The sequence below is a fragment of the Drosophila takahashii genome, chromosome 3R, assembly GCF_030179915.1.
Source record: "Drosophila takahashii strain IR98-3 E-12201 chromosome 3R, DtakHiC1v2, whole genome shotgun sequence".
NCBI classification, from domain to species: Eukaryota; Metazoa; Arthropoda; class Insecta; order Diptera; family Drosophilidae; genus Drosophila; species Drosophila takahashii.
Genome location: NC_091681.1, coordinates 6071931 through 6097105, shown reverse-complemented (window position 1 = coordinate 6097105; position 25175 = coordinate 6071931). Strand labels below are relative to the sequence as shown.

General features: G+C 36.5%; 1 protein-coding gene across 3 annotated transcripts in view; it reads right to left on the bottom strand.

The window, feature by feature from the left end:
- The window catches only part of Or82a (Odorant receptor 82a), a 77110-nt gene extending 59390 nt beyond the window's left edge, over nt 1-17720 (bottom strand). The window contains exon 1 of one of the 3 annotated variants that reach the window (XM_070216270.1): nt 17476-17720. In XM_070216270.1, coding sequence (XP_070072371.1) covers nt 17476-17564 — 89 coding nt within the window. In that variant the 5' untranslated portion in view covers nt 17565-17720. The remainder of the gene's footprint in view (nt 1-17475) is intronic. The other 2 variants (XM_070216272.1, XM_070216271.1) reach the window with 2 other exon arrangements.
- Between the last annotated feature and the right edge of the window lie 7455 nt (nt 17721-25175).

The following is a 25175-nucleotide window of genomic DNA, read 5'->3' as shown; positions in this document are numbered from 1 at the left end:
AATGACGACATTCTCCGCTCACCCAAATATATTTGGACCACCACTAAAAAAAAAAAAAAAAAAGTTTGGTGTCATTGGAAAGCATTTTTCGAGACCTTTTCAATGGTATAATTTTCATGATTCTAAAATTTTGATATAAAATTTAAAAATTTTAATTTCACACCTTTCGCACAAGCAGCCACGCACAAGCAGACACACACACACACACACACAAGGACTTGAGGGTAGGGGGTGATACTCGAGTTCGTGGGTGCACGTGCAGTTTCTCCGGGTTGTTCTTAGAAGATAACGAGGGGTCACAATATTTTGAAATGCAATAAAACGATAGGATTCCTTCGGATATCAAACACACTGATTATGGGAATTGTATATGTTTGCGTCTGTAAACTAATTTACGATTTTATACAAAACTAATAAAAAAATCGCCGCTCCCGCTTATTCTAGCTACTTTTAGCTTAATACTTGAGAAAATAGTTGCATTGCAACGTCATGTGCAAATGTATCGTATCTTGCTTACACAGAGATTACCTTTCCTAAACCATCGTAACCTTGTAAACTTGTATTCCTTTTCCCTCTAATAACCATTCGACTGGGGTCTTGGTCTGCTTCGTATATTCGAGAACCAATCGGATTGGTCCTAGGAGTACAACATGCCTGTATGCACTCCCTGTAGATAACAACCTGTTAAGTGAGCATTCTAGACTATAAAAATGACACCACTCAAATTGCTCAGGATCAGTTCTTCAAATGCCTCAGTATTGCATACCAATGGATTTATCTGTGGATTTCATTGATTCCAGTATTGAGGTTGAGCTTGATGGTATTGAAATACCGGAGACGCAGGACTCTGATATCGAGATTATTGAAAACTCGGATCAGGAGGTTGTGGATGATTCTGGTCCAGAAGATACGGTTGATCTTATCCTACGAGGAGTGTTTCAACCTACAGCAACTTCTACCCAAGAGAGGGAGCCAGAATTTTCAGACCTGATGGGGACTGCTACGCAAGTTGCTCTGGAGTCCATGATCCTCAACGATGAAAGCCAGGAGCAATATCAGTGTGGACAGGCATTTGAAATGGATGAACTTAGCCCGTCTGCAGAAGACAACATGTTTCCCGATGACGATCTAATCTTCGAAGAAATTGTAGAGCCCCCACTACAACCCCGGGATCAATTTCTGAGTGAACAGAATATAGGATTGGACGAACATCTCCCCACGGTAGAAGAAGAGCTGTTTCCAGACGATGATCAAATCTTTGATGAAATTGTAGAGCCGCCACCACAATCAACAAACCAGTTTTTGAGTTTGTTGGATGACGGGGATGATAACGCCTTACTGGATGTTTTATTTAGTCTGGAGTCCTAAGTTTTAAATTGTAACCATATATATTTTAATTAATAAAATTATATAAAATAAAAACAATTTTGAAATGGAGTTTCTATAAACGCTTTTTATTTATTCGATAATTTTCTTCAGCTTTACGAATACTTTTTATCTCTTCGTTATGCATCAATAGAATGTGCATATTATAGTTGTTTCGCAACCAAATTTTTCGTTCTTCAGGACAGAAATAACAACAGTAATAGGAAGATTTCGATTTTTGATAGGTGAAGTTGTGTATTTTTAAGGTATGCGCTTTCAGCCCGTTTCGAGTAGTAAAGGATTTTGGTTCTGAACATAACTCACAATGAAACTTTTCCATTTCGATGTTGGAAAAAATAAACTGCATTTTCTATAAAAAGAGTGTCTTATATAGCGTCATAGCTACCTTGTTTTTACATAATTGACCCTTATTTTATATTTCTCTATTGACATATTTATATAAATATGAAAAGAGATAGATGATACTGCTCTCTCTTCCTTATCACAATCTCAAGAATTACATGGATTGAATGACATTTTGTCTATGTACTTATATATATCTATAATTTAGGTATGTTCTTATCTTTTTAGCTCTACATGTATTGTTAGTAATATTTATAAGTTTGGACCAGTATAAAAGACCATGTAATTTTGAGTAAACGAATTAGTATACGACAGTTAGGTACTAAGGCATAACGAATCCAATCTCAAGCTGTTTAACAATGGTATGTTTATATACATAAATATATATATATATATATAAAATATCAACTAATTCAAGTGAATTTTGTAGGACTTCTTAGAGACCCTAAATGAATTGAAGCCTGTGATTGGCTATACAAAAATTGAAAATCTATGTACTGGATTTGAGTATAAGATCACTGGATGTAAGCTGAAAAAGACGCCCTATGGATCTAAAATAGCCCTGTATTTAACAGATAAGGACGACAAAGATGTTTGGATATTTCTACCTAAAAGTTATGTAAACAAATTTTCTTCAAAGACACCTTTTAGGAAATTAATTGAAAATGGTATTTCCCATATGGTATATAAAGGAACAGGTCTGAATAGATATAGCGGTGCGCAAATTGAATTTTTATCAGTACATAACTAAAGTAAATGAAATTCCCCAATATAAATGACTGAGTTCTGAGTCAAAATCTGCCAAGTGGGCCACCCCTGTTCCGAAGGTCCGATTTTCATCGAACTTTTTTACTTTTCCGGTTCACAACGAAAATATAAGAACTTCATTTGAACGGTTTTGCGAAATTTTGAGTTTTACCGGAGTTATAGGGGTCAAAACATGGCATTTTTGACACTTTTTCGAAAAAGTTGCACTCAGTCATTAATTCATAACTTCGGAACGGTTAGATTTATCTTTATGATGTTTTCACTAATCGCTCAAGAATTATTATGGCTTTCCATAAAAAAATTTAAAAAAAAATTAAAAATTTTTTTTCTTAAAAATAAATCAAGATTTTTTTTTAGTTTTTATTTTTTTCAGTGTTCTTCACCAGCTATAGAGTTTTAAACCATTTGAAAATAAAGTTTGATTCATTACGAAAAAGATCCAAAAAAAAAAAAGAGTGGCCCGGCCAAAGGTTTTTCGCAATATCGATTTGAAGAAGGGCGCACAGCGGTTTCCCATACAAAACGGCAAAAAGTCCCCCATTGACAGCTGACGCTACGCTCGCTACGGCATGTGTTGACCAGCCAGTTTTCACGAGCAAGCCGTTTTTGTATGGGAAACCGCTGTGCGCCCTTCTTCAAATCGATATTGCGAAAAACCTTTGGCCGGGCCACTCTTTTTTTTTTTTGGATCTTTTTCGTAATGAATCAAACTTTATTTTCAAATGGTTTTAAACTCTATAGCTGGTGAAGAACACTGAAAAAAATAAAAACTAAAAAAAAATCTTGATTTATTTTTAAGAAAAAAAATTTTTAATTTTTTTTTAAATTTTTTTATGGAAAGCCATAATAATTCTTGAGCGATTAGTGAAAACATCATAAAGATAAATCTAACCGTTCCGAAGTTATGAATTAATGACTGAGTGCAACTTTTTCGAAAAAGTGTCAAAAATGCCATGTTTTGACCCCTATAACTCCGGTAAAACTCAAAATTTCGCAAAACCGTTCAAATGAAGTTCTTATATTTTCGTTGTGAACCGGAAAAGTAAAAAAGTTCGATGAAAATCGGACCTTCGGAACAGGGGTGGCCCACTTGGCAGATTTTGACTCTTCTAAGATTCAACAACAGTCTTAAATCAGTCTAAAAAGGAAACCACAAAAAAATGTACGCTCTACAAATAGAAGTATTTTTAATGCAATTCGAAGGAGTGCTTTTCGAACAACACCAACAAAGAATGGAATATCTACAAGCTACTCTGGAGGACTTAGAGGAAAAAGAGTTGATCCATTCAAAGTTTGGATTCCACTACAAACTTTGCCCCTGGAGCGACGATGATGCTTCATCTGGACCAGACACATGCCAGTGTCATATGCTGCCGGTACTACAAAAAGAAGCCCTTAATCTTATGATAAAATATTATAGGTTAAACAAACGAATTGCTCCAAAAACCATAAATAAAATAAATTGATTTGACTTAATAAAGAGTTTTTTATTATTTAAAATGGTTCTTAAACATTTTTATTATTAATTTATCATTGTATGAAAAGTCGTTTTTCTTGAAGTTTTTTAAGAAACAATTTAGTGTTTTCTTTTTACTTTTAAAAAGACCATACAGCATACAATAATGACCGCAAGTACTGGAAAAATATCCCTGCAGTTGTTGCTTATTAAAAAAATATTTATGAGAGTTAGATTTTAAAAATTTTACAAATTCCTTTTTCTGGGGATATTGTCCATATGAATCGAAAAATTCAGCTGACTTGCGACTATCAAAATAAAATGCAATCCAATGAGTTCCATTCTGATCAGAAGTATCGGTGTTAGCAATTATTAAAGCTGGATATTTTAATATAGATTTGGGTAACCGGTCCGAAGGATAAACTCCTTTAAAAATAGATCGTGTTTTTGAATGCTTAGAAAGCAAATGTTGAATTTGTAAAGTATTCATTTTAAAAAAGCGTCCTAATATTTCTATGCTTATCAATTTCAAGCATGGAATCGTATTCACAGTATACCAAACAAGTAACTGCTTCAGAAAGTGGTTCTGAAAATCTTCCTTCGATTCTTATAGTACCTTGCGAGATTAAATTTGAACAAACAGTTGAATTTGATTGATCAGCAGTTAAGTCAAAGGCTAGTATAAAACTGTTAGTATCAAACATTTCCTTTGTAATTTGTAGTCCACGATCATAATGTCTTATTCCACATGATCTAAATAGCATATTATATCCTCTGGAGCTTTGCACCTTTTCAGGGTTAGAGTAATCAAATTCCAGAGCCTGGGAGGGAACTTGAACTCCATTAACCAATAGATTAAATCGTTGAATTTTAAAATGTTCAAAGTTAAATGGGTCTAAGGTCCGGTTTCCTGAGTATGATCGGTTTTTAACCATACAAAAAGCCATAAAATTTGGTAGCTGACCAATAACGGCGTTATCTATCGATAGTGTATTGTTTCCCGGATAAATTGTAAAAGATTTCACTTCAACTTTGCTGTATGGGTATAGAGCATTTTTTGTTTGTAAAACATGATGATGTGCCAATAAAATGCTTGGGTTAATTGTTATGTGATTCATGAAAAGTTGTGCTTCTAGTATTTTTAAATTTGATTCAGTGCCGGTTTCCAATAAATAAAATGATGTTTTTTCAATATTGAAATTAATTCTTAAATCAACATTATTGACAAGCAGTTTGGTTTGATTAAATATATCACCATGAATTTTTCCGAATAATTCAACCTTATTACTATTTTGGAATACATTTTTAAGAGTTTCATTAGTGTCCGGATAAACATATTTCCCTGCTGTTATTCTTCCAAAATTTGGGAAGTAACCTTGGGAGGCTAAGTGACTTTCAGAGGCATCAACCCCATAGTTTAAAATTGTTTGTAAATACGCTCTATAATGATAATTATTATCACTCTGCGATACCAGTATATTATTTAAGTAAACTGATGAACTTCTAAAAATTGAATGTAAAATATTGTTTACAACACCTACAGTATTTCCTTCAATGACGTTGTTATCATTTTTTCTAAGTTGCACTACAAGTCGTAAGTAAACACTTGATAAATCTCGGTACGTTTCACCATTTCCTAAGCAGACAAATTCGATTGAGGAGGCGCCGTCCAAGGAAGCAATTGGATTATATGAGACTTCTTCAGTTCTTAGAATAGAACTTTGCGTAGGGTGTGGAGCAAACAAATCTAATTCACTTTTCATACATTCGATGTGGTTACTCATTTTGCTTTAGAAAAAATATCTCTAATATTTAATTTTCTTGTTGACTTCTTTTTTTTATGATGCGTCTGGGTATGTTTACGTTGTCGTTTAGATGTTAAATGAAGTCGTTTTTTTCTAGTACTCCGCTTTTTATTTCTTTTTCCACTTCCATTTTGAAATCGTGTCATTTTATCAATTGCTTTGTTTGAGAGATTTTGTAAAGCAATTTTACTCTGTTCTTGAATTATATTTCTTAAAGGCTTTCTCCCAAATTCATTAATTACAGCCTTACCAGTCTCAGCGGCCTGATTTTTTATAGCCGTTATGCCCGAAAGAAAAAGTGGTTTAATGTAATTAAAAAGACCACTAAAAAAATTTCCTATTCCTCGTCCTTGTTGCACTATTCGGGGTGATACATAAAGACTTCCGATGTTGCTTAGCCCGCCACCACACTGATTTACATAATATTCCTGATAAGATTTCACCATGATGACTATTTGTGTTCTAAGTAAATATTTGTTGTGTATGTTTTATTTATAGAGTTTTTGGATATGCTTTATTTATTTTCTTCTAAAGTGAAGAGTAACGAAAATAGGAACAGTGGAAGTTTCAAATGGAATCTTGTATCCATTTGAATCCGTGATTAGTATTGAGATTTCATTTGGGGACCATATATCCAAAGGATAATATTCAATATTTTTAAATTGAATATTTTTCTCCTTTCCGTTATAATGCATTACACGAAGACATCTAGGTTTTTTACTTCCTACGGACCTTGGTTTTATTATGTCCGTGTAAATAAATATCAGTCCATTTTCAGGTATGTTTGTCTCAACGGATGCATTTTTATATCTAAATGTTTCAGCATTTACTAGACTAACAAATTCGGTTTCTTCAACGAAACTTTTATCTTGATTAGGTGTATATTTAATGTAATTATTCAAATATATATCTGTAATACCGACTTCCCAATCATCGTTCATTTCTTCAGGAATATTTACAATGTTTGTAAATGCACACTTTACGTTATCAGGAAATACATTCATAGAATCATTACTAAGCAATGTGATAAAAATCTCTTTTAAATAACCCATCGTTGATCTCTTAACTTTAGTTATTGATACGAAATCCAATTAATTTTGTTTTTACCAGTTTGTACTGGATTTTTTGTTCGAACCGAACGGGTTAACTTTTCACGTCCTGTTATATATTTAAGATCTTGATATGGTGAGGTTTTCTCTTTCAATTTTTCTAGTTTGGCTTTTAATTTACGTTGTCGTTCATTTAGCCTCACTTTTGATACTACTTTTTCCAAACCTATTTTTTTAAAATCTTTTTTACTATCCAAAAAAGAAGTATCTCGTAACTTTCGTTTTTCTGGTAAAACATTTTGTTTTTCATTTAAATTTAAATCCTCGTCATCAGTTTCTGGTGGTAACGGGATGAACTGTAATTTTTCTAAAGGTGAATGTTCACCTTTTGATTTTAATGTGTTGGGGTTCATATCAATCCAATCGTTGGTTTGAGATTCATTTGTTCTGGTTGAAATAAGTGGTGGTTTTTGTTCATTCTTGAAATTCCATGATTTATTACGTTTTTTATTTTGATAGTAATTCAATTCTTGACGAATTTTGACCCACTTATTGAAATCACTTATTTTGTTATTATTTAAAATTGGTAAAAATTTTATATCTATTAACTCATTTCCTCTATCATTGTGTAACAATTTCTGATAGGAGTTAGGTTGCATTAAAATAACTTTGGTTAAATTGTGTTTATTTTTAATCATTTTTTAAAAGTTTTCCAAAAATTCCAGAAAGCAATGAACTTATCAGAATAGGTAAAAATCCTCCTTTTTGAACAAGAACTTTTCTCTTAGAGTTTAATGTACGCTTTGGACTGGAAAGATATCGCAAAGCAGTTTTATACTTTTTAAGAGCATTTAGATGTGGCTTAGTAACTTTATGGTTTCCTTGTAATGTGTTCAATACAATCTCCACTATTGTTTTTACGAGCTCACTATCACTATTGCTTATAATAGCCTTACGTAGTCTATTATCGGCTTTTTTGAGCACATACAATAAATGTTTGTTCGCTTTCAAGCGACTTAGACTCTTTTTGTAAACCATTTTCATCTGAATAACACACTGTATATTCCGAATTAAAAATGTCTGATCTAAATCTTAAGAGATCGTTAATTCCCTGAGTGAGATCAATAAGTAAATATCCGTGGGGTTGCTCCGTTACTTCCTTATATATTCTAAATAACTCAGTAGGGTTTTCAGGAAAAATTTGTCTTGCTAAACATTGAAATTGAAGCTTATCACGAGGATTTTTAAAAGCAACAATATATTTCGTATTGAGTGAAATATCTCTAGTGTGCGAAGATTTATGAAATATGTTCTGAGTTACCACCACTACTGATAAATTCCTATGGTGGGAACCTTTAGTAAATAGTTCACACACATTTTTGTTAAACGCTCCCATCATCAGGTCGTCCAATATTAAAAGAATAGGTTCATTTGTTTCATTTTCAATTGTTTCAGGAACTCCTTTAAAGTATTCAACATTATTAAAATTAGGCTTGGCGCTCTCCTCTCCATAACACCAAATAATTCGATCTATTGAAATATTAAAAAGATCGCTCTTCTTAGTAATTAGATTTTCCAAAAAGGTTGTTTTTCCCGATCCTGATGGTCCACAAATTAGCATTGTGAAAGGATGTATAAATTGCGTAAACATTTTTTATATATTATTTAAAGCTTTTATTTTATTCAACATAAATTTTAAAAGATTTGATTTATTTTCTTATATAATGTTTTATAAATTACACTAGTCTTTATTATGTTTCTCCTGATCGCGTTTCTTGGCACAGTTCTTATCGAAATGAGTATCAGATCCGCAATAATTACAATAAATAAGTTGCTTATATCCCTTTTTACTAGGATCATTTCCAAAAAATTTCTTAAAGGATTCCATACTGTAAAAGAACCGGATTGGTTCACTAAATATGTTTTACTGAATTTTAAACATATGTTTCACCGTTACTGTATATTTCATAACTTGTGTTTTCTAAGAATACAAATAGCTTAAACAAATTATTTAGTGAACACCGTAGTGGACGTTTTTTCTTATGTATTCTACAATTAGTGAAAAAATTGGGTAGTTGGGTTAAACTTTTTCCAATATCAATATCGATAATGTTTGTCGATAAATACTTAGTTAAAAAATGTTTTTTAATTTCACCGCGAACAATTACTGTATGATACTTATTAAGTGGTGTTAGTATTTCTTCAAGACATGTATAAGGAATATCTCCAGCTGACCAATCCAATCCGTTTATATTCTGCTGATTTAGGTGTTGCTGCTTAAGGGCTCCATCATCCAATTCTTTTATGTTAAATGGAGGTTGGAAATGAAAAAAATTTGGTATTACAGTTCCCGCAGCCATGAATGCCAGCTCCTTAACAAAAACTTGTTTATTGTTTCCAAGTACATATTGAAAATCTACTATAATGCTCGAATTACGATCAACAATGTTCATTATTGGTTGAGATTTTTTAATCAACTGAGGGTGTGCTTGTGAGGGCTTTCTCCTTTATATACCGGTAAGAGTTGGACATACTTGCAGTTTAAATAAAGTACTCTTACCTAATGGACATGTGTGTGACAAAACGAAATAAAACTTCTCGAAAGAAACAAGACCATGAAGTTATTTTTGGATTTGAATATTATGTAGTCCATAACTTAAAGTTGAAATGTGGTCTGTCAACTACTCGAAAATTTTCGCCTATGATCTGGATGCAGCAAAGTAAAAATAATTTTATTGGATTTGACAAAGACGAATGGATGCAACTGCTTACATATAAGGAATTTATTCAGTTAAAGCTGGACCAGTATGACTTCTTGATGCCTGATACAATTATTGATCATCCATACATGCATTCCATCAAATGTAATTTTAGATTTAGAAAATCAGATAAGCAGTACGTTTTTGTAATTAATCAGTATGGTAACAAAATTGAGTTTGATTCTGAGTCCTGGAGATCATTACTACGATTAGCTATATTTTTTACTACATTTTTATGTTGGAATTCTATATTACGACAGCAAGTAATATTCCTCTACAATAATCATATTATTCCTAAGTGTGCATCTTTACAAAGATTTGATATTCAATTATCTGATCTAGAGGGATCCTATGACAAAGATGTACAAATAGATTTAACGCGATTATGTTTTGAAATTTCAAAAAAGATGCGTACAGAAATAAAAAGAGATGTACTTGTATATAAGCAAACACTATTAGCTAAGCAATCATCGTCATCTAATAAAAAATAAAACACTAAATCATCATCCTAAAATGAGCAAACAACAAGTTGTTGATGAAATTCACAAACCAGCGCGAAAAAACTTTATTCGCCGAAAGTTCGTTCAGAAAGGGTTAAATGACACATGGCAAATTGATTTAGTTGAAATGATTCCGTTTAGGCAAGAAAATAAGGGTTTCAGATATTTACTGACCGTTATTGACACGTTCTCAAAGTATGCCTACGCTGAAGCAGTTAAGACAAAGTCTGCTCAGGATGTAGCAGAGGCAATGAAAACTGTTTTTAAAAAGAGTAAAATTAAACCCAAGAATATTCAGTCAGATCAAGGAAAAGAATTTTTTAATTCCACTTTTAAGGAATTAATTACCAAATTTCACATTAATCATTATCATACCTATACGCATCTTAAGGCTTCTATATGTGAGCGCTTCAATCGAACATTAAAAAATCGTATGTGGAAAATGTTTAGTATGCAGGGGAAATATAGGTGGATTAATAATATCAATTGCCTCGTAGAACAATACAACAATTCATATCACCGAACAATTAAAATGAAACCTATAGAGGTCAACTCTAAAAATGAAGAGTTTATTTTAAAATCAGTGTATAGTATTCCAAAAACATTTCCAAAACATAAATTTTCCGTAGGTGATTTCGTAAGAATAAGTAAATACAAGGGAATATTCATGAAGGGGTATGAACCAAATTGGACCACAGAAGTTTTTAAAATTTTGAAAGTTAAGTGTACCAACCCTGTTACATATGAAATAGAAGATTATATGAGTACCCCTATTAAAGGGTCATTTTATCAAGAGGAACTTCAAAAAGTAAAAGATAAAAATGCTTTCCTAGTAGAGAAAATACTTAAGAGAAAAAATAACCAGGTGCTAGTAAAGTGGAGCGGTTTTGATTCCAGTCACAACTCATGGATTTCTGTAAATGACCTGTTAAAGTAATAAAACGCAACACAAGTAAATTAAATTTTGCTTTTTTTATTATTGTTATTTTTTCTTATTTTTTTATTTACATTTATTTATATATTTATGTAATGTTATTATACAAATATTTCTTATTACTATGTTGGGTTACTGTTAAGATTTTCAATATTATAATGACCATGAGCTAATGTGTTACAATTATCTGATAAAATATATCTCTTATCATCCTTATAATTTAGACTAATTTTATTCATAATTTCTGTATAGAGGATGTGGGATCTACTACGAATTACTCGCTGATCTCCATAAAATGTTTTTTTATATTTTATACATTCGATATAATCTTCATGATTTAGTTTCTTAATAACTGATTTCTTAACACCTTTAATTTTTTTTATACAATCGCTTTCATTTCCTTCCTTATCAACTAAACAGGAATACGCCTTAGCTTTCAGTCCTGCAAAGGAAGTCATTACCCTACCGGCATGTTCATCCTTCATTTTTCCTGGCTCTCTATTATTAGCCTGAACTATATTAAATTGGTTTTCTATCTTATAATTCGAGGTATCGAAGCGTTCTGGATTATTTTTAATAGTTTCATAAAAATCTTCTTCTGAAGATAAAATGAATGAATCTGTATCCATATATATACTTTTAGAAGAAGGACTTTTAAGCAATAGAAAATTGTAATAAAATTCATACATTAGCCATTTTGATAATTCTAAAACAGCAACTCCTATGTATATTGGTTTATCATACAAAATTTGTGTTGGAGTTGACTCAATCGCTGCTAGATCAGACCCGAATAGCTCAACGCTATGGAAGTCATGTCTAGCTATGCGTTGTCTAAAACCTGGAGAATTTTGTTTTGATTTATAGTGTTTTATTAAAACTATGCTCCTACGCTTAGCGACATTTTCCATTGTTTTCCCATATATCGCATTATTCATTAACTTAAAAAAGTTTTTTTCGAAATCATTTTTTGCTAGTTTTCTTTGATTTGTATTCAAGTCAATATATGGCTTTAGCCAACATGATTGATTAAAGGATAAAATCCTGTGTATATTTTTTACAACTAATCCATGATCAATACATAGCTGAAGCTGCTTTAAATGAATAATGTATTCGCTTTTATTTGTCAAATCCGCTATCAATTTTTCCTGCTTCCCTCCGGGAGGAATTTTCTTTTCTGGACAGAATGGCAAGTAGTTATGTGAATCATGCCGGTCAGTAGGATATTCTAAGTCCACTTCTAATATGTATCCCACATTTCCATCATTAGAAATATTTTTATAATCGAACGTGTCTATTTGTTCCCTGTTCAGAAATTTAAACCCTGAAAGTGGTAAGGGTTGACTCATTGCCCATCCATATAAATTATTTGCATCAATATAACTAAGAAAGTTATTTGGTTTACTGTTGTCGAAGTTATTTAAATATTTGTTATTAGCAATAGAAATTCTTTGGGTGCATTGAGTTAACCCTCCTCGTGTTGCTCTTTTCAAAAAATTGAACATGTCTCCATCGCTAATCAGTTCTAAATTTACATTGGTATACTTGAGCATAGCATCCCAAGATATTGACGGTGCGGTTACATAGTTAATAGGGTCTAATTTATAAATTCTTCTACAAATTTCCCTAAAGTTTTCAAACACATCGGTTAAAATTAAAACGTCACTTTCTAAATAAAGTTTTAAATAATCTCTTATAGATTTACAATTAAAAGTTCTCCAAACCTTTTGGGCAAAATTGTAATCATCAGTACTACAGTTTTCTTCATTTAGAGAATTATAAAAACTATCAATGTCAGGAAGTTGGGTCTCATCAAATTTTTCAAAACTATCTAAATAGTCGTATGGGAAGACACCCTTCCTACGCATTTGCTTAAATTTTTCACCCTGAAACTTAGTACTAAGAACTTTAAAGTGTTTATCCTCTAAATAACTAGATAGTTTTTCTAAGCTTGAACTTAAAAACCTGATTGAATCTATATATCTTATTTTATATCTACTTTTTGAATTTATTTTAATTGTCTGCGTTAGTGCTATGTAAAGTTCTTTATTACAAGGTATGGGACTTAAGTCTCCTTCTAATTCAGTGATAAATAAATGTATATCATATTTAGATAAGTTATGAAAAACTACAGGAAAGAAGGGATCAATTAATTTATATTTAGGCTTACAATTTTTATGAATGGGACCAATGTACTTTCCAGTAAATTGATCGTAGTGATTATCCAGGTCCTCAGCATTTATTCCTTTTTCACAGGCGCAGCAACAACCTTCCTGTTCATCTTCATTGATTGAGTCGGTACTCGGATTTTTCGGGGTTGACCAATATTTGTAATACAAACTCTCAGTTTTTTCTTTGAGTGATTTACAAAATTTTTTAATGCAGCCAGGGCCTATAATATTTAGAAAAAAATTTTATTAGTATTAAATATTTATATCTTTTTTTATTTTTTATACATACCTTCATAGGTACATAATTCGTTAAGAGCCGGATAATATTTATGTGCGATGTAAAATGACACTGCACATGCAGTATGCTTCTGCACTTTTGTTGTCGACGAAGTAGTTGATGAGTTTAGGCATGTACTGTAATTTTCAAGCACAGCCTCAATGTCGGCATATATCACCACCGGAGGAGATAATTTTTTGTGAATGGTGTTAAAGGATGTTGTGGTATTCGGTTCTGGATAGAAAGAGGCCACTTTTCCGCACTCGAGCTTGTTATGCGTGGTATTCCTTACAGTGAAAAATTGTAAGCAGTTGTCACAAAAGTATCCTCCCGCCTTCGATTTTGAATGTTGCGAGTAGCATAAAGTCTTCACACTTGTTATGTAGGCGTAATGCATATTTTCCTCACTTTTATTGTCGATTCCCAAAATATTAACATGTTTAGAACAAACAGATTTTGTTCTAAAGGTTGGTCCGATAACTTTTTCACCATTATCATCAATTTCGTAAATGTTAATGCTGAAGTCTGCATTATTTTTTTGAAACTGATTTATTCCTTTATTTGTGATTGGAAACTCGATTCCCGAAAAATCCAATCTAATTCCGTCATATACAATTATATCATCATTGATATTTATTTGATAATTCTTGGGGTCGGTCAATTTTTTTCTCTCATACTTTCTTTGTTCTTTTGTTGCAAAGGTAGTACTCTTATGACGTGTATTAGCTACATATGCTAGTATACACCACTTAAAACAAAATACATCTGTATTTTGTACATTTATAAGTGCATTTCGGTGTCTTATCGAATCCGGAGCCATGATGTAGCCGCTAGCAGGGATGTCTTCTAGCTTTATTATCATGATTTCGAAAAATGTGAAATTTTTAATTGCCCAACCAGAGTCTTTTTCTTCGAACTCACTGCTCAATGTTAATAGACTATCTATTGCCGTGTTTAACTCAAGAATAATGTTTTCAATTTGGTATATCGATCTATATGCAGTTGCGAAATTTTTTGTTGTTTCCACTGTGCCTCCTTCTTCTGTTTGCTTTATATAGGTACCATAAACTTTTAGGTTGAATTTAATTGCTGTATATTCTAACATGCAATGCTTTATAATATAAATTAAATTTTTCTGACAATTTTGGTAAAATTCTTTTAAATCAATAGTATTTTCCGCAGAACTATTAATTTGATAAGATTTTACTGGAAACGTAGTTTCTGATCTAAGTCGAATAATATTTTTATTATTCTGGACCTCTCGGCGCGATGCATTTTTATGGTTTTCGGTTAATATATGCCGACGTTCTCGTGAGGCCAGATATTTTTCACCGCAAGTAGAACATAAAAGTTCATCTTCTAATTGATTTTCGATCACAGTTTTTTTAATTTTTTTGGGACTATCAAGTATTTCCTCACCCTCCTCCACTCTCATTCGTTTGCGAGCATTAGCGGATGTCGTAGGAAGATCATCTAAATTTGGGATACTTAGATTCAATGCATTTTTATGCACATCGCTTAATATATGTTGATCTTCTCTGGAGGACAAATATTGTTCACCGCAAGTAAAACATAAAAGTTCATCTTGCAAATCATTTTCGGTAATATTGTGGTGATGTTCACTTGTGGCCAAATATTTTTCACCGCAAGTAAAACATAAAAGTTCATCTTGCAAATCATTTTCGGTAATTTTGTGGTGATGTTCTTTTGAAGCCAAATATTTTTCACCGCAAGTAAAACATAAAAGTTCATCTTGCAAATCATTTTCGGTAATTTTGTGATGATGTTCTCTTGAGGCAAGATATTTTTCTCCACAAGTATAACATAAAAGTTCATCTTCTAATTCATTTATGATTTCGGTAATTTCAACTTCTTTATGTTGATCAACTGTCTCCTTACCCTTTTCCACTCTCATTCGTTTGAGAGCATTAGCGGATGTTGTAGGACGATCGTCTAAATTTGAAATACTTTGATTCAATTGGTCCTGGTGCTGTGGTTCTTGAGGTTGTTGCTCCTGGTGTTTGTGTTGTTCCTGTTGTTGTAGTTGTTCCTGTTGTTGTTTTGATTGTCGTTTTCCACCATTCATTAATATTTTAAACGCATTTTTGCGCCCTTCACAGTTTTGATAGTGCTTATCAAAAACATAATTGTTGATCAGGGTAGAGCATAAGTCACATCTTATTTTAGATTTTGCCATTAAAACCTGGAAAGCATTCCTACGCTTTAAGCACTTGGCATGATGAGCTTCAAACTCACTTATCTCAATATTTTTACTGCACAAATCACAAACAATTGAGAACACCATTTTTGGTTTTAGTTTCAGTTTTATTTATTTAGTTGATATAGGTATATTTATATATATATATATATATATATATATATATTATGTGTAAATAAGTGTAAATTTTTAATAAATTTAACCGAAATCAACGTAAACGATTAAACACAACTTGAATTGTTACGCGCAATAACAGATACCGAAACGGATTGAATATTCAATTAGAATTCAGTACTGAGGCATTTGAAGAACTGATCCTGAGCAATTTGAGTGGTGTCATTTTTATAGTCTAGAATGCTCACTTAACAGGTTGTTATCTACAGGGAGTGCATACAGGCATGTTGTACTCCTAGGACCAATCCGATTGGTTCTCGAATATACGAAGCAGACCAAGACCCCAGTCGAATGGTTATTAGAGGGAAAAGGAATACAAGTTTACAAGGTTACGATGGTTTAGGAAAGGTAATCTCTGTGTAAGCAAGATACGATACATTTGCACATGACGTTGCAATGCAACTATTTTCTCAAGTATTAAGCTAAAAGTAGCTAGAATAAGCGGGAGCGGCGATTTTTTTATTAGTTTTGTATAAAATCGTAAATTAGTTTACAGACGCAAACATATACAATTCCCATAATCAGTGTGTTTGATATCCGAAGGAATCCTATCGTTTTATTGCATTTCAAAATATTGTGACCCCTCGTTATCTTCTAAGAACAACCCGGAGAAACTGCACGTGCACCCACGAACTCGAGTATCACCCCCTACCCTCAAGTCCTTGTGTGTGTGTGTGTGTGTGTCTGCTTGTGCGTGGCTGCTTGTGCGAAAGGTGTGAAATTAAAATTTTTAAATTTTATATCAAAATGTACAATTTTAATTTTAGAATCATGAAAATTATACCATTGAAAAGGTCTCGAAAAATGCTTTCCAATGACACCAAACTTTTTTTTTTTTTTTTTAGTGGTGGTCCAAATATATTTGGGTGAGCGGAGAATGTCGTCATTTTTGCCTGTTTTAGGGTAGTAGTGGAGATATGGGTAAGCGGGGAAAACCTCCGTACCGTTTTATTTTTCGCAGTTTGAAAACCAATACTTTGTATACCACACTGAATTTTTTTCGTATACATAAACATTACTGGAATTCTGAATTCTATAATCATTCATGAAAAGAGTTCACAAGAAGTCTTATACAACATAAACCTTTTTTCTAGACACACTCCTGAAATCGTATAACGACTGCTATTCATCCCAGCCACGAGTATTAACGTATAAGATTTATCGTATAAGAAAACCGAGGTAGGGCAGCGGTGCTCACGCGATCGCCGAACACGGGAGCGGAGAACCGCAGCGGGTTTCTCCGCTTACCCATATCTCCACTACTACCCTAAAACAGGCAAAAATGACGACATTCTCCGCTCACCCAAATATATTTGGACCACCACTAAAAAAAAAAAAAAAAAAGTTTGGTGTCATTGGAAAGCATTTTTCGAGACCTTTTCAATGGTATAATTTTCATGATTCTAAAATTAAAATTGTACATTTTGATATAAAATTTAAAAATTTTAATTTCACACCTTTCGCACAAGCAGCCACGCACAAGCAGACACACACACACACACACACAAGGACTTGAGAAGCAGTTGAGAAAGCAGAGAGTGCGGTCGCGTCTTAAAATCGCTCCGTCTAACCCTTCTAGTTTTCAGCACAAATCAAAAAGCGCAGCCGGCCATCCGGCTAGGAGAACCAGCACAAGTACCTGGACATCCTCTGGTGGCCAGGAGGCCGTGGGCGACATCTGGGAATTGTATCCCCAACAGGTTTGGCGGCCAGGCAGGGGCCGGTCATAGGCGAGGGAGGGGAGGTGTCTCTGCCTCTTATTATAAATTTCCACTCGTTGTTTGTTAGTTGTTGCCAAATTTTCACTCGCGCTTTTATTTTCGCAAACACACGTTCAGTGGTGGAGAGCGCTTGCGCGATCAGCTGATCGTAGTGTGCGAAAGGGGCTGCGGGTGCCATAGCAGCAAGCTTCGGACAGGGTGCAGGCCAAGCACGTAAGTGTGTGCCGTTGCACGTAGGGAAATACTGGGCGGTTCTTTTGAATTTGGGCGGTACTTTTAAAAAATTGAAATATATTTATTTTTTAATATTTAAGATTAATTCTTTATTTTAAATTTTATTTTTATTTTCTTTTCTTTAAATTGTGTCCGATTGAAGATCAGCAGGATACTGCGGGAAAAAGGTCCAACCTTCCCGAAAACCAGTGCACACGCACTGAATCCTCCAGGCAGGGAAAATGTCGGGCAGGGGATCGGGGGCACAACATCCTGGCGCTAGCCTAGGAGTTGCGCCAAACGATAGTGGAGGCACGCCGGCCAACAAAGGCCTGGCGCCGCCGCCAAATGCCGACGGCTTTCACACGCCGTTGTCCAGCCTACCTGACTGGACCAACATGGGAGCTGACCCGTTTAAAAAAAGCACCGCGATGGCGAGATCGCCAGAAAAAAGGGTGGAGTGCGGTGGCAAGCAGCCCGGCACACCCCCAGTAGGAGGAAAAAGCACCCCAAAAGCTGCTGACGAGGAGCAGGGTGAGGTGCTAAAACAGCTGTCCGGCCTGGGATCGAAGGCCAGGGAGCTGAAGAGGCTAATGGACGGAAAGCGCTCCATAACAAACCCCATGAGGGATATTGTCGACGAAATCGACTATCTCCAGCGGGAAGTCCTGTCGGCTGTGCAGGGCATAATCGAGGAACAGGAAAAGGCTAAGGAGACAGCCAATAAAACCTGCGCAGAAGTGCTCGCGAGCGGAAATAGTAAGCGCCCCAGGGGCCAAGAAACTGGGAATACGCTAGCTGTACCGGCAAAAAAGGCGATGCACAAGGCACCGGACAGCAATGCCAGCCAAAGTGCTAAAAAGGGGAAACACGCTGGGACAGAGAGCACCAGCAAGCCCAAAAAACCTGGGAAGAAGCCTGAGGAATGGCAACAGGTTAGACAGAAGACAAGGAAACCAAGGATGCGACCGCCTCGCAATGACGCGATAGTGATCGCCACCTCCTCTGGAGGGTCCTATGCGGACATCCTTAAAAAGGTTAAGGCTGAACCGCAGCTGAAAGAGCTAGGACAAGCCGTACAGGCTGTCAGGCGCACAGCTAAGGGGGAATTACTAATCCTCCTAAACAAGGTATCTGACCCAAAAACCGCGGAGCTTCAGAACACAATGCAGGCGGTCCTGGGCAGCAATGTTGATGTCAGAGCGCTGACTGAGACAATGCTGGTCGAGGTAAAGGATATAGACGAGATCACCGAGAAAACGGACATTCTATGTGCGGTTAAATCACAGTTCGATGTGGAGCTGCCAGAATCCGCGGTGATGAGTCTAAGGACGGCATACGGTGGCACGCAAACTGCAACACTTAGAGTCATGCCTGACATAGGGAGACGGCTCATAGAGAGGGGAAAAATCAGGCTGGGTTGGACTTCGTGTAGAATCCGCCCAAAGATAACACCTAAAAGGTGTTTTAAGTGTATGGAGTTTGGCCATATAGCAGGGAACTGCAGGATCCAAGAGGACTGCACAAAATGCTGCTACAACTGCGGCGCAAAGGAGCACCAAGCCAGAGGCTGCAAGGCAAAGGCCTGCTGCATGCTCTGCAAACGCAAGAAGGAGAAGGATTGCGACCACCCAACAATGAGTGGGAAATGCCCGTACTTCAGGAGGGCTATGCAAGGGCTTAGGGGTAAATGAAGTTCCTTCAAATAAACCTAAACCACTGTGCGGTTGCCCAATTGTTGCTGGAGCAAAATGTCATCGAGGAAAACGTAGACATTGCACTCATAAGCGAGCAATACAGGAATAAAAATTCCGGAGAATGGCTAGCAGATGATAGCAAAAAATCGGCAATATGGAGCTGCGGAAATCCGAAGCTTCAGATTAGCAGGAAAAAAAGCGGAAATTGCTTCGCTAGGGCCCATGTGAATGGTATAGCGTTCTATAGCTGTTACCTGCCGCCAAGCCTTAGCCTTCGCCAGGCAATATCTGCACTTGAAGGGATTGCAGAAGATGCCCGGGAAAATCGCCCAGCCGTAATAGCCGGGGACTTTAACGCCTGGGCTACCGACTGGGGCTCTCCCCGAACAAATCCGAGGGGAAAGGCGCTACTGGAGAGCTTCGCCGCACTTGACCTAGTGCTGCTGAACTCTGGAACGAAACCGACTTTTTCTAGAGCCGGCACCAGTTCCATCATTGACCTCACATTTGTGAGCGCTGGATTGGCCTCGGGCTCCAGCTGGGAGGTTAGTGACACCTACATGGGTAGTGACCATGCAGCAATAATCTGCACGATAAAGTCCAGAAATGGCCCACCACGGGTTCCTAGGACCGTGGCAGGGTACAAAATAGAAACGCTAGACGTGGAGATGGTACAGATGTTCTTCGAGGACCTCTCCACTAGCGGTTCAGCTGAAGAACGGGCAAACCACATCGCAGACTACACCAAACTAGCCTGTGATGCATCTATGCAGAGAAAGGGAAGAAACCCATCAGGAAGAAGACCTGCATACTGGTGGAACCAATCCATTGCGGAAGCCAGGAAAGACTGCCACAGGGCAAGACGCGCATACCAACGCTCAAGAGGAAGGCCCGACTTCGAGGCACTACAACTAGTTTTCAGGGAAAAAAGACGAGCCCTGGAAAAAACCATAAAAGAAAGCAAACGCAGGTGCTTTAACAATATATGCGAAGAAATAGACTCCAACCCATGGGGCTTCGCATATAAACTCGTCACAAAACGGCTTCGGGTATTTAGCAGGCCATCGCCGACATGCCCAGTCGCCCTAAAAAGGATAGTGGAAACACTATTCCCAGAGCAAGAGAGTATGGCGCGAACCTCACAGATCGTGAACACGGCGAGCATAAAGCTCACAAGTGCCGAAGAAGTCCTCCGGGTATTGAAGACAATATTGGACGACAAGGCACCGGGACCAGATGGCATCCCGAACAAAGTCCTTAAAATTGCCATAAAGGCAAACACAAAGGAGTATGTTGACATGTATAACGCATGCCTAACAGAAGGTGTGTTCCCTAGTCGCTGGAAACAACAGCGGCTGGTACTCATACCAAAGGGGGACAAGCCGGCGGAGGATCCTTCTTCATATAGGCCACTCTGCATGCTAGATACGGTGGGTAAAATTCTCGAAAGAATAATCCACTCCCGGCTAGAAGGTGCCCTTGTCGAAACCAACGGCCTCTCAGAGATGCAGTACGGTTTTCGGAAGGGACTATCTACCATTGACGCCGTCGGTAAACTGTGTGAAATCGCAGATAAAGCCATCGAGGGGAAAAGGTGGCTGTACGGCACTAAGCAGTACTGCATAGCGGCAACGCTGGATGTTAAAAACGCATTCAACTCCGCTAGCTGGGACCACACTCTAAATGCATTGAGAAACCTAAATGTTCCAATGTATATACAGAGAGTAATAGCGAGCTACTTCGAAGGCCGCCTGCTCCTGTACGAAACTGATTCCGGGCAATCGACCCACAGGGTGAGCGGGGGAGTCCCACAAGGATCAGTCCTAGGCCCATTGTTATGGAATGCCATGTACGATGGGATCCTTAGGATCACGATGCCCGAAGGGGCACGACTCATTGGCTTTGCCGATGACGTAGCCATAGTAGTTTCTGCAAAGAAACTCCCAGATGCGCAGAGGATCTGCAACGAAGCTGGGAAACGAGCAAGCGCATGGCTCGACGCCAAGGGACTCACCTTGGCAGCGCACAAGACGGAAGCAGTCCTGATAAGTAGCAGGCAGGTAGTAGAGACGGCAACTATCAAAATTGGAGAAGCCACAATAAAATCTCGCCCAAGCCTAAAATACTTGGGTGTCATGATTGACCACCGGCTAACCTTCAAAGATCATCTAGCGTACGCTAGTGGCAAGGCAGGTAGGACCGCGGCCGCAATCTCGAGGATTATGGCAAATACTCGGGGACCGAGGCAACCAGGTCGGAGATTACTGGTAAGCGTTGTCACATCGACGCTGATGTACGCTGCTCCCATATGGGCCCGAGCCACTGAAACGGAAAGTTATATGCAAGAAGCCGACTCCGTGCAGAGGCTGTGTGCCCTGCGGGTATGCTGTGCGTTCCGCACGGTATCCCATGATGCGGCATTGGTAATATCGGGAATCATACCGATCGACCTGCTGGCACTGGAATCAGCGGAGATCCGAGCAGGCAGCTCAGGAATCGCACCTGCTGAACCCCTACGGAAAAGGTGCAGAGAACTTACCATTGCGAAGTGGCAAGAGAGATGGGAACGAAGTAGCACAGGACGTTGGACGTATAAGCTTATCCCAGAACTGCAGAGATGGCTGGGAAGGAAGCATGGACATGTGGACTTCTACTTAACGCAACTGTTGACAGGACATGGATGCTTTAAATACTATCTAAATAGGTTTAAGCATGAAAGTTATCCGCACTGTCCACTCTGCGAGTCGGATAACGAAGACGCAGAACACGTGTTTTTTGTCTGTCCGAGATTTGAAAATGAACGAAGAGATCTGAGCATGAGGGTTGGGAGGACGCCAGCCGCTTGTAACCTGGTGGATATTATGCTTGACTCAGAAGAAAATTGGTCTGCTGTATGCAACATGGCCACAATAGTACTCAAAAAACTGCGCATCGCAGAAAGACTGCGAAATTCCAATAGGATAGAATCCTAGAGAGCCCTAAGGGCATTCCCCCCCCGGCGAAGTAATACCTAACGGCAGTACCGCCGGGGAAGCGGGGAGGGGGTGGAGTTTTTACTGGGTTAGAGTCCCAGACTTCGGCAAGCTAGCCCAGCTCCGAGTTGGCTTTCGATGCTTTTCACCACCACTAAAAAAAAAAAAAAAAAAAAAAAACACAAGGACTTGAGGGTAGGGGGTGATACTCGAGTTCGTGGGTGCACGTGCAGTTTCTCCGGGTTGTTCTTAGAAGATAACGAGGGGTCACAATATTTTGAAATGCAATAAAACGATAGGATTCCTTCGGATATCAAACACACTGATTATGGGAATTGTATATGTTTGCGTCTGTAAACTAATTTACGATTTTATACAAAACTAATAAAAAAATCGCCGCTCCCGCTTATTCTAGCTACTAAGGTGATATTTCAAAAAACACCGAAGCTAGAATTTTTTAAAGTTTTTTTTTCCGATTGTTCCTATGGGAACTATAAGATATAGTTGTCCGATCCGGTCGGCTCCGACATATATACTACCTGCAATAGAAAGAAGACTTTTGGGAAAGTTTCATCCCGATAGCTCAAAAACTGAGAGACTAGTTTGCGTAGAAACAGACAGACGGACAGACGGACATGGCTAGATCGACTCGTCTTGTGATGCTGATCAATAATATATATACTTTATGGGGTCGGAAACGTCTCCTTCACTGCGTTGCAAACTTCTGACTGAAATCATAATACCCTCTGCAAGGGTATAAAAATGGGTTTTCTCTCGAAAGGAAAAAGTATAGGCCTGCTGTGATATGTGCATAAATTTTACATAGGAAATCAAGATATAAAAGATATAAAATTGTATTCTGAATTTAGGTTAGCTGCTATTTTTTTGTTTGCTTCAATATATTTATTGACTATATAAGGAACTATCTTTAATAAGAAATGCCATAAAGAAACGAATTACCTTTCAAATGAGCTATACCATAAGAATAAATGAGAACTACCATAAGGGTTAAGATAAAAAATGGCTCAAAGTATTCCAACCAAGCCTATTCCTACAAAATGGATCGCGCGTTCCTTCAAATCTTTCGAAATATTTTGAATAAAACTGAATAATGTTGTGAAGATATTCTTAAATAGTTAGGAATTGATTTAAAGCTACATAAACAAAATTTAAAACTGCTAAAGGAGGTCTAATTTTTCTTGCAGCTTAAAAGATTCGCTTCTTATTACGTGGATTTGGTTATTTATTACTACATAAGAAAGATATGCCAAAAGTGGAGTTTTGGAATCGTAAACTATTTAAAATATGTAGAATATTGGAATTTAATGGTAAATAGGCTAATCTTACAGATTCAGCTTTAGGAAGTACACATTACGTATTTTTCCTTACCCTTTTGAATTTTAATAATCAAAAAGCAATGTTACGACTGAAGCATTACTGAACAGGTCACACATACACACTCATACATTCACAAAAGACCGTTTTCCTTAACAGACCGAGCAAAGTAGTCAGTAGAAACCGAAACCGAAATAACTCTGAAAAAAGGGGTTTTGCACTGAGCGTAACATCTAATAAGCAAAATCCCTTTTAAGGGGTTAGCTCACTCCCAGTTGTCATAGGGTTTTTTGTGACAGGTTTTTTCCTAACACCTTGAAAAGGTTGACCGAACCTTGCAAGCTCTGTAAAAAACATTAATTCGCTCCGCTGCAAACACCAAGATCCAGCGCGGCACCATTATTTCACGGTCTCTCCTGTTTGGCTGTGTCCAAGTTCCACCATTTACTGGTGGTCCTGAAAGACCTTGAATTCTGCCGCATTCTAGCTGCATTCGCTGTTGCTACACACAAAAAAAATGCTTGGTAAAATTGACCAACAAAGATAGTTACGTAACTATGAAAATAGTTACGTGTATTTTGTTTTTGCTTTGGGTGTGTGTCTTTGCTAATTGTGTGTATTTTGTTGTTATGGAATAACTATTTACTTAGTTTGACAATTATTACAGTTGATTTTACCAAGTTATTTTTTGTGTGTATACAGAAAAAAATATGACAAAATATCAAATTGATATTTGTTAGTTAATTTGATCTTTTTTAAAGATCAAGTTTCGTCATATCATTCTAACATGAAGAAATATTATTTTGATCTTATTTCATATTAATTTTTGAAAAAAAATACTGAATTCGGTATTTAAAACAAGTATATTTACAATTTATATGAAATCGTATGACTTTGATATGAAATAATATCAAATGTCGTTTCGAATTTAGTTCGAAAGGGAGAAATAGTGTTCCACAGTTTACAACACTGTACCAATGTGAGATTGTGCAGCACTGCAAAAACAGCTGGCCCAACTTTGAGACCAAAAATATTCGAGAACAAGGTGTTTTTATTGTCAAATGAAATCAATTTATTTTTTTATTGAGTTCTAAGTCGAAACATTACACAGTTGTGGTGATTTTAACTTTGCCGTCGAGTTAGCACACAATTTAAAGACATTTCGGTTCTGAATGTGCGTGTGTGTGTGTGCCGGCCGCAGTTTTACGTTGTGTGTGTCACAGGCAAAACTAAAATAATAAAATATTGAAGATTTTGCTGGCCCACCTATACATATGTACACCGACTCAAAAAAATGTGAAATGATTAGAATTAAATTGTTTTAATATAAAATAAAAATTTCTGTTTTACTGGGGGGTACTAATATACACGAAATAATATCATTTTGATGAACAAAATTGA